Source organism: Balaenoptera acutorostrata, chromosome 13 (assembly GCF_949987535.1).
Source record: "Balaenoptera acutorostrata chromosome 13, mBalAcu1.1, whole genome shotgun sequence".
NCBI lineage: Eukaryota > Metazoa > Chordata > Mammalia > Artiodactyla > Balaenopteridae > Balaenoptera > Balaenoptera acutorostrata.
Window position 1 is genome coordinate 64,136,274 of NC_080076.1, and position 15,591 is coordinate 64,151,864.

At 49.8% G+C, this 15,591-nt stretch overlaps 2 protein-coding genes across 3 annotated transcripts in view; both read left to right on the plus strand.

The window, feature by feature from the left end:
* Window positions 1-15,519, plus strand: part of GNAL (G protein subunit alpha L) — a 90,340-nt gene extending 74,821 nt beyond the window's left edge. For both annotated transcript variants that reach the window (XM_057527188.1, XM_007196198.3), the window contains exons 6-12: window positions 10,285-10,339; window positions 11,108-11,181; window positions 11,613-11,671; window positions 11,937-12,057; window positions 12,806-12,936; window positions 14,170-14,237; window positions 14,709-15,519. In XM_057527188.1, the coding sequence (XP_057383171.1) occupies window positions 10,285-10,339; window positions 11,108-11,181; window positions 11,613-11,671; window positions 11,937-12,057; window positions 12,806-12,936; window positions 14,170-14,237; window positions 14,709-14,855 (655 nt within the window). In that variant the 3' untranslated portion in view covers window positions 14,856-15,519. The remainder of the gene's footprint in view (window positions 1-10,284; window positions 10,340-11,107; window positions 11,182-11,612; window positions 11,672-11,936; window positions 12,058-12,805; window positions 12,937-14,169; window positions 14,238-14,708) is intronic.
* CHMP1B (charged multivesicular body protein 1B) lies at window positions 1,111-2,749 on the plus strand. Its single transcript, XM_007196197.3, has one exon. It carries the CDS (start codon window positions 1,238-1,240, stop codon window positions 1,835-1,837), a length of 600 nt encoding a protein of 199 aa, XP_007196259.1. The 5' UTR covers window positions 1,111-1,237; the 3' UTR covers window positions 1,838-2,749.
* Window positions 15,520-15,591: the final 72 nt, after the last annotated feature.

Sequence of the window (15,591 nt, forward strand, 5' to 3'; positions counted from 1 at the left end):
GTGTTTGCGGCGTGCCTTTCTGCTCAGGTTTTGGTGCAAGAGAGTGATATAACCAGAGCTGGGTTTTAGGAAAATGCATGTTCAACAGCACCACGGGCAAACTATCACACGAGGCCCAAAGGGATGGTGAGACTTTGGATTAAAACTATCTCAAACAGAATTACTCTCAGAGTTCATTTTCAGCCTAGCTCCTTAGGGCAGGTAGGGCCCTGCTATGTTGTTATTGCTGTACGGGAGGACTCTTCCTAAAAGAAAAAAGCCACAGCACAGTCTGCTGCCATCTGAAAGCCTGCACTTCTAAAGGGTATAATACATAGTGACAGTTTTGATCTACGCCAGTGGGTGTGGGTCCCAGTACTTCAGCATCCTCTGCCTGCATAATTTAAAATGACAGTTTCGTGTCAAAATGAAATGTGAGTGAAGTTCCTTGGATATTTATAAAATATCAAACAGAATCATGTCAGCAAAAGATGGGTCTTTTATTACTAAACCACACAAGGATTTTTGTATGTTTGGAGTTGCTGGCAACTCATGTACAAGCTGACCTTCAGCCACAGCATAGACGAGGTGGTCCGCGGACCAGAAGGTATTTTCACCCACTGCAGTAAAAGGATGTCACAGGCTGCAACCAGATTGTCCTCAAAGACCGAGGCGCAGGTCAGTGATAAAACTTTTTCTGTTTCGTACTTTTAATTATTAACGGTCCACGTTCCCCTGAGAAAGTGGAAGTTGCCAGAGCAGATGGAGAAGGCTGTGGTCTGCTAACCTCAGGACAGCTTCCTGGTTTCCAGCCTCTGGCCGGACACCTCAGGCCACCAAGTTTGGACAGTTTTTACGTGCAGCTCCAGACAATCCTGTCCGTGCCTACGAAAGTGTGTGGGCACGCATTTCCGTGAATTTACTAATGCTTCAGTACTTTAACAACTGGTGCGGGTGGGGGGAACTCGGTGCAGTCGGCGAGCGCCCGGGTCAGCGGGGCCGCGGTCAGCGCTACAACATCTCGCCGCCTGCGCCCAGGTCCGCCTGCTCCAGGTCCGGGAGCCCCGCCCCCTACGCCGTGCGCCACGCCGGCCCCGCTCCCGGCGCCGAGCGATGACGTCACGGTCTGCGCCGCGTGCGGCAGAAACGGGAAGTGGGACCAAAACAAAGGAGCGGCGGCCGGGAGCGGTGTTTCTTTTCCTACCTCCTCTGGCGTCCACCTCAGCCCTGGCCGCCGACCCCCGGGAGCCGTACGATCATGTCCAACATGGAGAAACACCTGTTCAACCTAAAGTTCGCGGCCAAAGAACTGGGAAGGAGTGCCAAAAAATGCGACAAGGAGGAAAAGGCCGAAAAGGCCAAGATTAAAAAGGCCATTCAGAAGGGCAACATGGAAGTTGCGAGGATTCACGCCGAGAACGCGATTCGCCAGAAGAACCAGGCGGTGAATTTCCTGAGAATGAGTGCTCGGGTGGACGCGGTGGCCGCCAGGGTCCAGACGGCCGTGACGATGGGCAAGGTGACCAAGTCGATGGCCGGTGTGGTTAAGTCGATGGACGCGACGTTGAAGACCATGAATCTCGAGAAGATCTCTGCCCTGATGGACAAGTTCGAGCACCAGTTCGAGACGCTGGACGTGCAGACGCAGCAGATGGAGGACACGATGAGCAGCACGACGACGCTGACCACTCCCCAGGGCCAGGTGGATATGCTGCTGCAGGAAATGGCAGACGAGGCCGGCCTCGACCTCAACATGGAGCTGCCGCAGGGCCAGACCGGCTCCGTGGGCACGAGCGTGGCCTCGGCCGAGCAGGACGAACTGTCCCAGAGGCTGGCCCGCCTGCGAGACCAAGTGTGACCGCGGAACCCGCTCTCAGGCGTCCCGGCCGCAGCCACGGTCGAAGACGGATACTCTACGCTAGAAACTCGGAACCGGCCTGAATGCTGAACTGCTCTTACTCAAGATGCTTCTACCTTTGGGTTTTGCAGTGCTCTCCAGATACACGAAGACGTCCCAGGCCTTCTCCACTCTTAAATGGATTTGAAAGTTCTGTATAGCTTGTGATCATGTGTATTTTTATAGCTGCCTTTTAACAGATCTGGTTAATTTGGCGTATATGAATCTTTCTCAAAAATTTGGTCAAAACTCTAGTTCCCGTGTATTCAGTATTCTGCCCGAATTACCAGAATTGAAGGTTTTCTTTTTAATTTTGTGTAATCGATAATATCTAGAGTTGACGGGAGGTGATTACTTAGGTTGATTACAGCGCTATCAACACCTCATTAAGAGATTTATTTTATGGGCAGTGCTATTCTGTGTATCCTTTGTTTATTGTCATCAAATCCAGACTACAGGTGACTATTCATCTGTTCTCATAACTTACACTAAAATTACTTTACGACTTTCCAGCATAATGTTCAGTTACTGTTTACGTCCTATACATTTTTCTTATGGTAGTTGTCTTTTTATAACTGGAAAAAATGCCATGTAACTTGCATTTATCATAAGAGAAAAGTGTTCATTTATGGTTTTAAGATTTACAAGGTTTAACGTTAGTATGACAGTTTTTTCCAAGTGAACTTCTCTCTCACGTTTCTAGTTATTTTCCTATTTAATTGGACTTCTTTTAAAGTATGGCAATTAGCATGACAGTCACATTACTCTGACGTTGCCAAAGAACCGTTGATTGGTTTGAGAAAGCCCTGGGACTGTGTGTGTGTAGGTTTTGTTTTGATTTTAATCAAAAATAGAAATAAAATTAGAACTGCATTTTAGGTTCTAATTATTTGCATTTATTATCTTGTCTTAAAAGCAACAGCTCTTTTAAAACCTCGGAAATACAAGTTGGAGTGTTTGGCTTAGCCATGCAAATCCCTTACACATACATGCAGCCACCTGGAAGTCTGGGAAGGACAGATGCAGGGTCAGACGATAGGCTCGACCCTCTCAGGCCAGAGCCCAGATGTGCTGCCTTCCATCTTTCTGGCGTGGTGTGTAAAGTAAAAGTGAAAAAGCAGAGCCTGTAGCTACCACTTTCTCAGAGCCGCAAAACATGGAGAACAGCAACTTGCTTTTGCCTTGGCGAGCATATTAATCTAAGTTAAACACTTAAGGATATTTTAAATTCCCTCTTCCCTTCACTGGAGAGAATTCCAGTATTTCAGAAAATAATTAAAGGGGCTCTTCCAAGACTTTTGAAAGATTGAGAACCAAGTGTTCACTGTTACAACATGTCCTCCTGTATGAACGTGTGTGTATTAAGGGAGAAAAAAAAAATGAAGAGTTGTGTGCAGATGAGGACTGACCCTCGTATATAAGTGTCATTATGTCTGACTGGATGTTGTTCCAAAGTCTTCTGCAAAGGACACCTGCCAGTCGTCTGCCCCAAATCCTCTTTCTAGAACTAGTCCCTTCTGGTGTCTCCTCTCATCCACAAGGTTGCCCAGAGGCAGCTGTGTGTGAGCACAGCATGAGTCCTAACCCCCTTTAGACTGAAAACATCATTACAACTTAAATAACAGCTTGGTGTTGATCATTTGGTAAATTGAGGACCCTTTTATAGTGCAGATAATTCCCAACAAAACTAATATATTTTGTGAGATTAAACAATGCTTATATATGCTTGAACTTTCTTAAAATATGTTCATTTCAAACTACATGAATGTACATTTTTATGAAACATAAATATTTTCAAAAGCATACCAGGCCCATGAATTATTTCCTCAGTTTTGCAGTTGATGAAATGCTGGAATATGAACCACAGAAGTTTGTCAAATAAATCACTTTAAACTGCATGTTATTGCATACTGAGTGTACATCCTGTTTACAAAGCTATTTAAGGAAAAAGAACTCAGAGGTTGATTTGGTTCAGAAAGCATAGTATTTTTCCAGACTCACCTTTAGCACCTGAATTTCTGTTTGCATGCACATTTCTAGAAGCCCAAGTTGCTATTTCTTTACTGTAATAGTTTCTTCATGGCAACAAGGTTCTTCCTCATACTGAAACTTGCCTAGGCTAAAGAGAGAATTTCCAAAAGGATCCAGCTCAAACATACCAAGGAAATGGTTCATCTTCCATGCAACTACTAGTATAATTTTTGCTCTTATTTCTCCTTTGTATTTTTCTGCCTTCAAATTCAGTTTCCAAATGGATTTAGAATAAACTTTTAAGTTTACTTTAGGAACTATTTAGTTTATTTCAGTTCAGATGATAACGGCACTATTGGAGACCTTTCTTACTACAGTTGCTTCTTCCTGAAGGAGCCTTAATGTGTGTGTGCCTTTCAGATGAGGGTGCCGTGTGCCCACCCTGCTGTCTTCGATTTGGAAAGGTGCCACCTAAAGTAAGCACCCATCTGACAACATTATTCACTGAACGTGGTCTCAGGGTCAGCCAGACAACCTCACCTCATTGAGCAGAAGTGAGGCACCTCATAGTCTAGATTTCCTCCTCTGCAACAGGCATGACACCCTCTTGGAGGCGTTTCCGTAGCCAAAATCCAAAGCTCAGGACCTCGGGTGCTGTTGGCAAAAAGCTGCAAGCCTGTGGTCATTGAACAAACTGATGAGCAGGCCCCCATCTCTTTTTTTTTTTCTTTTAATCAACTGGTTGGAATGAGACAGTGCCTGCCTGGTGTACCGAGGTTTGTTTTCCTACAACCAGACAGTAGGTTCCATGTGGGGCAGGACCAGTGCATCTCAGTCATGGTTCCTGGGCATCAGGTGGTATACCCAGCTCAGTAGGTGTGAATGCAGATCTCCCTTGGGTGCTGTCACTCGTGACCATGCCCAGAGCTCCCCGGTGACAGCATCACAGTGGGTGCGGGGGCCTCAGCAGAGCCCGGATGTACCCTCAGGACCACGCTGTCCTCCTCCTCCATCGTGTTTCTCCAGATGGAGATATTTGCTCCTGCTCTTCAGGGTTTGTACATCCTCCATCCCTCCTGAACGGTGTCAGGACAAACAGTTCAGCAGTGTTTGTTGAGAACAACTGAATACAGTAAAAGATTTAGACTGAGGTGTGTCAGATGCTGGCTGTCTGGGGCTTCTTTCTAGAAATAAAGACATGCTTCTGCCTTAAACGGTCCTCAGTGGAGTTAGGTAGATAAGGCACAAGCAAAAAGAGGAAAATACACCAGTGTACACAGGTGCGACAGAGTCATCAAGATGAGTAATGTCAGTGCTCTTTACGCACCGTGTGTTTTATACCTCAACTTATACAAGGGGGGAAATCACGATGTAAGGTGTGTTCCAAGCTAATCAAATCATGAAACAAACTACATGGAGGAGGATGGGATTATAGTGTCCTAAAACTGGTTTCTTTTTTCTTTTTTTGTTTTTTGAAGCAGCACTGGCTTATGACACATAAGTTTCATGTTTACAACATTCTACTTCTGTGCACACTACAGCAAGCTTGCCACCAAAAATTTCATTTCCAGCCATCACCTCACAGTCGATCCCCTTCACCCATTTCCCCCTCCCCCTGCCTCTCCCCCTCTGGTAACCACTACTCTGTTCTCTGTATCTACGTGTTTGTTTTTATTTGGTTTGGCTTGTTCATTTATTTTGGGGTTTTGTTTGATTGCTTTTTTATAGTTCATGCATGAGTGAAATCATACTGTATTTTCTTTCACCATCTGCCTTACTTCACTTAGCATAATACCCTCAAGGTCCATCTGTGTTGTCACAAATGGCAAGATTTCCTTCTTTTTGTGGTTGAATAATATTCCTTTGTATGTGTGTGTGTATGTGTGTGTGTGTGTATATATATATATATCATATCTTCTTTATCCATTCATCTGTTGATGGACACTTAAGGTTGTTTTCATATCTCGGCTATCGTAAGTAATGCTGCTATGAACACTGGGGTGCAGATATTTTCTGGAATTAGTGTTTTTATTTTCTTTGGATGAATACCCAGGAGTGGAATTGCGGGTTCATAAGTGGTTGTTCTATTTTTAATTTTTTGAGGAGTATCCATACTGTTTTCCACAGTGGCTGCACCAATTTACATTCCCATCAACAGTGTATAAGGGCTCCCTTTTCTCCACATCCTCGCCAACACTTGTTATTTCTTGCCTTTGGTAACAGCCATCCTAACAGGTGTGAGGTGATATGTCATTGTGGTTTTTGTTTGCATTTCTCTGATGGTTAGCAGTGGTGAGCATCTTTTCATGTGCCTGTTGGCCACCTGTGCGTCTTCTTTGGAAAAATGTCTCTTCAGCACTTCTGCCCATTTTTAAATCATGTTGTTTGTTTTTTTGTTATTGAGTCATGTGAGTTCTTTATATAGTGTGGATATTAACCCCTTATCAGACATATGATTTACAAATACCTTCTCCCATTTGGTAGGTTGTCTTCTTGTTTTGTTGCTGGTTTCCTGTGCTATGCAGAGTCTTTTTAGCTTGATGCAGTCCCATTTGTTTATTTTTGCTTTTGTTTCCCTTGCCTGAGGAGACATATCTAGAAAGATACCGCTAGGACCAATGTCAAGGAGCATACTGCCTATGTTTTCTTCTAGGAATTCTATGGTTTCAGGTCTTGCATTCAAGTCTTTAATCCATTTTGAGTTTGATTTTTATGTAGGGTGTGAGGTAGTGGTCCAGTGTGATTATTTTCCATGTAGCTGTCCAGCTTTCCCAACACCAGTTATGGAAGAGACCATCCTTTCTCCACTATATGTTCTTTGCTCCTTTGTCATAAATCAGTTGTCCATATGTGTGTGGGTTTGTTTCTGGGCTCTCAATTCTGTTCCATAGAATTGGCTTCTTAGAAGAGGTTGGGTTCAATCTGAGGCTTCAAAGAAAAAAAAGTGGGGATTACACAAAGGTCTGAAAAGCCAAAACCTATGTGGAGATTTGACTGGAGTGGACGGTTTGACACCAAGAAGAACAAAGAAGAGATGGGACGCATTGCGAAGGGCTCGGAGGCCAGATTCAGCGTGGACTTCACTCTGAGGGCGAGAACAGGATGTGAGTCATTGGGTATGCCATCCAGGTGACGGGAGAGGACAGGCCAGGGCAGGGGAGGAAAAGGCATGATGCTTCTCAGACATCCAAGGGCACGTGGGTCACTCATCCACCCAGGCTCTGGCTCAGCCGCAATCCCGATGCCCGGGCTCTGGTCTGAGGACCACCTCTGACGTGGCCTGGATCTTAGCCCTGCTGCACGTTAGATCAGGCTGGTGCTCTGTCACTACTGCTAACATTTTCCTCCAGTATTTTTTACATCAAGTAAATAAGCGTCATGAAGTGAATTTCGGTAAGACACTGAGAAAAGGGTTTTACTTGTGTCGATTTAAAAAAATGCACAACATGAGAGTTGCGAGTTGTTTTATTTGGGGCAAAATGAGGACTACAGCCCGGGAGACAGCATCCCAGATAGCTCTGAGAAACTGCTCCAAAGAGGCAGAGGGGGAGGTCAGTATATATGTGATTTTGGTGAAGGGGGAATACATGCAACTGAGCACATACTATTTTGCAGAAGGTTTCTGCTAGTCACGAGGAGCAGTTGTCACCATGAAGGATTTTAGTGCTTTTCTAGATATGAACAGATACAAGAATTGGGCTCATAAAATTGGCTTCTGAAAACATCTAACTCTCTGAAGACCTGTTCTGCCAGTTTTTCCCAGAGCACAGAGTGCCTTATTTTAGCTCTCTACCTGAACTCCTTTCAGGGGGTGTGGAAAGTCAGCAGCTGCAGCAGCACAAGAGTTAATCCTTGTAGAGGTAGATGGCAAATGCCAATGGAAAATGCCAATTTGTAGTTGACACTTGGCTTGACACAGCTCTGACTTGCTGCATTTTTCATAGAAGAAATCATTTTAAGTACATTTTAATTAAAGGTCGTTGGTGCTTTTCCTGAGATCCAGTTGTTCAAAGGCATTTAACAGGATAGCTTCATCTTTTCACCATCCCCCTCAACCCCTGCCCCCAGCCCACAAGAACCCTGCAGTTTTGAGTTACTGGGGTGGCAGACAGAGGAGAAATGAACAGTGAATTGCTGTTTCGTGCCAATGTCGAGCAGAGGGGGATCCCAGTGGCCAAAATAAAATCACTTCTGTAAACACAAATATCCTCAGCTGTAGCAGGAAACAGTGAAGAGAAATCAAAGTAAATTGCTTTTTAACTGCTTTTCTTAAAGTGACCATAAGGGTGGGGGCGGGGGGGTGACATTTCTTTTTAATATTTATTTACTTATTTATTTGGCTGCACCGGGTCTTAGTTGCGGCATGTGGGCTCTAGTTCCCCAACCAGGGATCGAACCCAGGCCCCTGCATTGGGAGCATGGAGTCTTAACCACTGGACCACCGGGGAAGTCCGGGGGGCGACTTTCTATAATTGTATTTTGTTATTGTCCTGTGACTCTTTATCTAGTGGAAGTGAATGGTCTACAAGTGGAATTCTTAGATCTTGTTAATTTTTCGGCATAACAGGCAGTGGCATATTTAGGGAGACAACCTTTTAAATTTTAGTCATGCAAAATTCTGTGCATGATTTGGAAAATCCTTTTAAAACTCCTCTCTCTATATATTATCTTAAGAGCCCCGTTTTGAAGAAGTCCTACTACAACATGCGGGAAATACACCAATTGAACCAAAGATTAAGTCAAAAGTCTGGCAGAAATCAACTGCTAGTCTTTACTCCTTAGAGAGGCTCTCAAATGTCCGGGGAAACATTCACATCCGGGGAATTTTCACATTTTACTTCCATTGCACAAACTTGAAATCCATGAACTCAGAGGACTGTTCACCATCAGTAACAATTCAGAAGATGCTCTGGGAAATGTTCACTGATGCCGGTCAGGTCTCAGGTGGTTAAGTACCAGAGCTGGAAGGAACCCTGGACACCCACCCCGGGCTCAGGGGTGGGGACAGATGGTATATCTTTCCTTTGTCGCGGTCAGGAAGTGGTCAGGAAGGTACTCCCAACGCGTCCTTGGGAAGGCGGTCTCTGATCTTTCAACAACTTCTGATGTCTTTTTTGTTAACCACACTTCATTGTTTCTACTTATACCCGTTATTACCATCTGAATAGATTCACCCACCCCCTCCACCCTGTCTGCATCCTGTTTGAAATCGGGCACCTCCTACCCTCTAACCAGAGCTGAAGGCTTCATATTTGGTTTGATTTTCAGTTCCTTCCAGCCCTTTCGATGGGAGATGATCAGTGTCTGTATCACCTTCTCATATTAGATGTCCCTGCCGAGAGGACAGACCACTTCTGCTTCAAATTATTACATCCATACACGGGGAAGGGGGGCGGCTCATCTCCCCACCGGAGCCCCCAGGTTTCTGGGCTATAGTCCAGAGCCCCTCCCCACCTCGGCAGACACCCCTCCCACTTCATCACAGACTCAAGTCTTCTTGCCCCTTTCCTTTCCTGCTAGACAGTCGGGGTGGACTTTGAGGTGCCCTCCACTCCACCAAATGCAAGGCCGGCAAGGACTGGGCCACACGGCACTGTGGTTTTCAAACCACACTCAGCTCTCAGGGGTCCCCTCCTGTGGCTTCTCCAGGGTCTTCTGCACTCCCCCCTCCTCCTGTGAGCAGCTCAAGGGCCTGCAGTGCTGGCTGGGGAGGGGGGCTGTGCGGAGGTGGGGAGGTGCTCCCCCCTCACTGTGCAGAAGCTCACGGCACACAGGCTGGGAGGAAGGCCCATCATGACTTTACTCCAGATACGGAACAGTGGACCCCGAGCTGTCCAGGCAGGGACTCCGGCCGAGTCCCCCTGATCCAGGTCACATCCACTCTCCCCAGGGCCGGAGCCCCACCTCAGCCACAGGGACCCCCCCACCAGGAGAGCCCGGGGCACTCAGAGCCCCGCCCGCTCCTCACACGCTCTGCTGTCCCCACCCCTCGGGAAGTGGTCCTTTGCTCACTGGTTAACCAGCGCTGTGTCTTCCTGCGTCGGTTGCAGGCTGGGCCTCACAGCCCCCTGCTCACTTCATCCCACAAATACGCAGGGGCTGGGCTGCCCCACAGGCGCTGGGGAAACCCGGCCAACAAGCCAGATCTGCCCTGTGGGTCCCACATTTGGAGGGAGAGACAGACGATAAACAGAAAGACAAAGACATGTAAAACCTGTCAAGGGAGGGCAGAGGCCTGGACCCCTGCTCCCCCACCACGACGGATCAGGACCCTCAGGACACTGACCTGCCGGGGAGACACGTGTCCAGGAAGAACGCGGGAACCTGCTGGCCCGTGGCTGCCCCGTCCCCCTGGGCTCGTGCGGGCCCCGCACACCTGCCCCTCAGCCCAGAGGCGGCCCCAGAGCAGCCCCAAGCACGTCTGGCTTTCTTTTCAGCTTCCTGGAGAGAATTGACAGCGTCAGCCTGGTGGACTACACGCCCACGGACCAGGTAGGTGGGGTTGGGCCGCGACCACCGCCCGAACGGGGGGACACTGGAGGGTCTCTGTACCCTCGGGGCCCAGCCGTGCCCCTCTGGGAGGCTCCCTGCGCCCCCCCCCCCCCCCCGAGGTCTGAGCTCCTGGTTGTCCCCTGGAGTCCATCCCTCTACGAGGCCGACCCTGGGAGCTCAGTTACCCTGGCCTTGAGCCTGCCCCTCGAGTCTGTCCTCACACTTCTCATTGGGCTCAGAGGGGCCACCGCCCTCCACTTCCAGAGTCACTGCGGTGGCCGATTTACATCCTAATGGATCTGGTAACCAGGAAAGAAACCCTGACACCTGACAGGCCAAAAGAGGTGTCAGCCTTGTGAAACTGTACAGCTTTCTCATCCCCTTGGGAACACATCATCTTTTACCTTCGAGACTAGAACTGTGAGAGGAGAGAGAGTGAGTCTGACCCGGAGCGGCAGCTGGTGGGACAGGCGCCTCTCCCCAGACACTGGCGGGCTGTTGGGGACACGGTGTCAGTAGGGAACACTCAGGAGTGATTACAGGAAGCTCCTAAAGGAAAAAAAAGCAGAGCCATCAAGTCTCCAAGACCAAACCAGTACATTAACTGTGACTTTCTCTGGGGAGTGAGACCGAGAGCATTTGTCTCAGTTTTTAAGTCCTGTTTCTTTTCCGATGGAGGGAATTGCTGTTTGGGACACTCGCAGCCTATGGCTGCCCCGGGCTCTCCTCCTGAGGACAGGGGTCACTTGTTTGCTTCTCTGCCCCCAGGACCTCCTCAGGTGCAGAGTTCTGACGTCAGGGATTTTCGAGACACGATTCCAAGTGGACAAAGTCAACTTCCAGTAAGCATGTGGGCAGGACCCTCCCACAGGGCCCCCAGGCCGGGGGTCGGGGAAGCGGCCTGGACATCGGGCCATCCCGGGCCTGCAGTGCTGCAAACCCGCGTGCGCGCCCGCAAGCGCAGGTGTCAGTGCAGGGAAGGGAGGCACTCGAGCCCGGTGGCCTCAGGCAGGTGCAGAGGAGGAGGACGCAGGCAACGGGCTGCCCAGGGGGAAAGAGAGCCAAGAGGCCACTGATCACAGGGCTAAGGGCCGGGCTCAGAGAAATACCGGGGTGTGGACACTCACCTGGGCCAGACTGGGGAGGCCCCGCTGGGCCCGTCTGCGAGGTCACCTGGGGAGCAGAGCCACGGGCCAGGTGGAGGGGGAGAGCAAAGGACGGATGTCCTCCTGCCCCCGACTAACGGCACCCCCCAACCCGTGTTCTCCCCCAGCATGTTTGACGTCGGAGGCCAGAGGGACGAGAGAAGAAAATGGATCCAGTGCTTCAACGGTGATTTCTCCCTCTCTCAAGAAAATGGGGACAAACCCACACTCCCTCCTGCTGCTGTGTTTCAGTAGCTTTCAATCCACTCACCTATCAAGTGCCTTAACCATGAGTCCCATGAATACAGAAGTTAAGCATCCTGGGGTCACACTGTCTCTGCTAGTTTGGGGGCCCCGGGTCAATCCTGCGATCACAAGGGAGCCCTCCCCGGACATGGGTGGCCGTAACTGCTGTAAATAACCAAGGTGCCTCCCCCACTCCTCCCACCCAGACGTCACCGCCATCATCTACGTGGCCGCCTGCAGCAGCTACAACATGGTGATCCGGGAAGATAACAATACCAACCGCCTGCGGGAGTCCCTGGACCTTTTCGAGAGCATCTGGAACAACAGGTGACAAGACAGTAAACTCGGTCTCCTGCTGGGTTTAAAAATGCCTCTCAGCTTGCTTTCATCTTTGTTCTCCGATGCAGTCCTTCCTTGTGATAAATCTTCTAAAACCATAAGAAGCCTCTTTCAGTCCATTTACTGTAGAGACTTACTTAAGATGGGGGTGTGAAGCTGATGGGACTTTGTCAGGAAAATCCAGATCTCTATTTTGGAAGCCTGTTATATACGGTTCAAATTTGGTTTTGTTTGGTTTTTAAAATGCAGAAAGCGCCCATTTAAAACATCCGCTCATGACTCGATGACCCCTGAGCCCCTCCCTCGACTTGTCAGCAAAGTGACAGGTCCCCACCCAGACCCTCAACACCCAGCTCCTCGCCCAAGAGCCGCAGATGCCCTGCGTGACCATCTATTCTGTTTCTGTTGTTGTGACAGCTTTAACTTCTCCCGCTTTTCTGACCCTTTACTAGTAAATTACACCACACAAATCCGAGCATATTTATTCCTGACGTGAACCTTGGCTTTGGTGCCAGTACAGCCCTGTGGAGCTGAATCCTCCTCCTGAGAGTTTATCCTCATGAGGGAGTCCTGTGTGCAGATGGATTGGGGGCTGAGGTTCCGGGGCATCAAATAATCCCAAGCCCGGCACCTCGTCCGGAGGGCAGCACGTTGTCCTCTCCATGGATAACGCCTGCGACAGAGGTGCCTGCTCAGGCAGTGGACCCACACCTGTGTGTTTCCTGCTCCTTTCCAGGTGGTTACGGACCATTTCCATCATCTTGTTCTTGAACAAACAGGATATGCTGGCAGAAAAAGTCTTGGCAGGGAAATCAAAAATTGAAGACTATTTCCCAGAGTATGCAAATTATACTGTTCCTGAAGACGGTAAGATTCCAAAACAAGTATCTTGCGATTAAGGGAAAGAATTGTTCTTTCAATAGCCCTGTAACTGTAATTCCTACGGTTCTGATGAATCTAGGAAACAGTTAATTTAGATCAATCTTCTTGACTCCTGCCCCACCCTTAGCTTCTGGAGTATTAAAATGTCCTTAGGGTCCCATTTGTAAAATTTTCAGAGTTCAACTTGGTCCACACTGAGCAGGAGGAGGAAGGGCAGCTTGACGTGAATGCGGGGTTTGCAGGGAAGCTCTGCCTCCCGGGGCCCCGTGTCAGTCGGTCCGCCCGGACCTGCCTGCTGACCCCGCACAGTGACTGACAGGGAAGTCGCTGTCTGAGCCACTCTGGCCGGGCCCGCAGGGACAGGGCAGCAGTGACCTCTGTCCCGAGCTGCCCGCCGCCGACCACCGTGTGGAGGCCTCTGTCCCCAGCGATGACTTTGGCCACAGCATGGTGACTTCATCGGGTGACCAGCTGTCCCGGGAGGCTGTGAGGCTCCTGGGACGTGGGAATTTCAGTGCTGAAGCCGGGAAGGTCCCGTCTGGCAAACCTGGAGGAGTCAGGACCCATTTCCAGTGGCTGCTCTTGGGTTTTGAGTTTCCTGGGCCACCAGAGTCTCCAAGGAGGGATTTGCTTATGGCAAAATAACCCCACTCCTCAAGGTTTAATCCCAAACTGGATAAAGCAGGATGAAGGGGGCTTTCCCAGAAACTTCAGTTAGAAGCTAAGAAACCTATCGCGGTCTTTGCACCAACCTCAGCCAGCCTGGCAGGGTGCTTCCTGGGCCCGGGTAGCAGCCGCCGTCTGGGAGCTCCCCAGCCCCCATGCCACCCACCCCGCAGCAGCCGGGCCTGCTCTGACCTTTCCTGGGAACCAGCCCCTCGCTCCCCGTACCCTGTGTGGTCAGCATTTTTCCTGGGAAAAGTCTCAGGATGAGCTGGCAGCCCTCCCTGCAGGATGGTTCACCAGGTGCAGGCGATTGGGGGCCGGCTCACCAGTCAGTGAGACGCTTCATCTGACTTGAGTAGAAGCTGTTCACCCGGCACCAAACACAAACCACTGTTGAAGTCAAAATGACCTGGGAGGAGGAGAGAGACGAAGGTCACGTTTCAGTCTTTGGCTGCGTGGCCCGTGTGCTTCTGTGCTCTGTGTGCACAGCCTCCATCCAGCTGTATCTGTGTGTCATGTCACTTAAATAAAATTCCCTTTGATTTTCTACAGCAACACCAGATGCGGGAGAAGATCCCAAAGTCACAAGAGCTAAGTTCTTCATCCGGGATCTGTTCTTGGTGAGCATTTTCCTTGCCCTTTGCTGTCCTGCACCTTAGGGTGACCCTGCTCTTTGCACTTAAGTCTTTCACGAGCTCATTTAATCTCCCCCAAACAATGAGGGATGGGAAGGTGTCGTTCCCTCATCTCATAGCTGAGCACACGGAGGCTCAGAGAGGTCAGACTTCTGACCTCAGGTCACACAGCTTCCCAGCAGGAACGGGCAGGGTACAGGCCCCGGGGCGGCACTGAGATGGCCGACCCCGCTTGCGTGTTGCCTTTCAGTGGGATGCGGGGTGTGGCCTCTCCTCAGCTCAAGGGTCACGTGGAAATGGACCTGCTCAGGTTCAGACGTTCCTTTTTGAAAAAACTGTATTTTGAGATGATTTCAAACTCACATAAAAAGTGAGATCTGGGGGGCTCAGCCCTGACACAGACACCCCCGCCCCCCGCCCTCGGTCCTCCGGAGCTGACGGGCTGCGTCTCCGCAGCGCATCAGCACGGCCACAGGCGACGGCAAGCACTACTGCTACCCGCACTTCACGTGTGCCGTGGACACGGAGAACATCCGCCGCGTCTTCAACGACTGCAGGGACATCATCCAGCGGATGCACCTGAAGCAGTACGAGCTCCTGTGAGCCCCCCAACCCCGCCCCGCGTCCCAGGGCCGCCCGGCACAGAGCAGCGAGTCCCCGTCCATTGTGCGGGCTCTCGTGACCGCTGGGCCCCCGGCCACCTCTGCCCCCACCTCCCCGCCCCGGTCTGTGTGGGGGTGGGGGGGCCCCGACTCGTGGAGAACTTGGCAGATGGGGAGACGCACTGGCCCAAGCGCGACCGGGTGTCACCCTTCTGACCCCATGGGCCCACGACTCAGAGGAGCCCCCGAGCCACAGTGGGAACGGAACCCCCTTCAGTCCTGTCTCCAGGGGCAGCTGGCCTCAGCCTCTGTGTCAGAGCCCCTCTGACCGTCCACACATCAGCAGAAACCCCCCCACTGCTCTGGCCACATGTGTCCCGTCCACGATGGTCCCCAGACTCACGCTGCTCAGGCAACGGCCTCCTTTCATAGGTTCTTTTTGTTGTTTTATTGCTGGTTTATTATACTGTACAGACCACAAAATGTAATATTATTTTGTATAACTACTCAAGGAAAATCCCTGTAGATCTCCGTGCCTTGACTATGGCTGTCCCTGTAAAAGAAACGTGTTTCTGTTGTGCTGAACAGCTGTCATCATACTACCGCTTGCTCTGAGAAAGGGAGTGAATGGTGTATAGAGAGTATAGGGTATTTTATCAGGTTGGTACTTTTTAACAATACTCCTTGATAAATATATATATATATATATATATATATATATATATATATAAATTTAT

Excerpts from the sequence above, each read along its gene's own strand:
- CHMP1B (XM_007196197.3), top strand. The coding sequence starts at position 1,238 with ATGTCCAACATGGAGAAACACCTGTTCAACCTAAAGTTCGCGGCCAAA.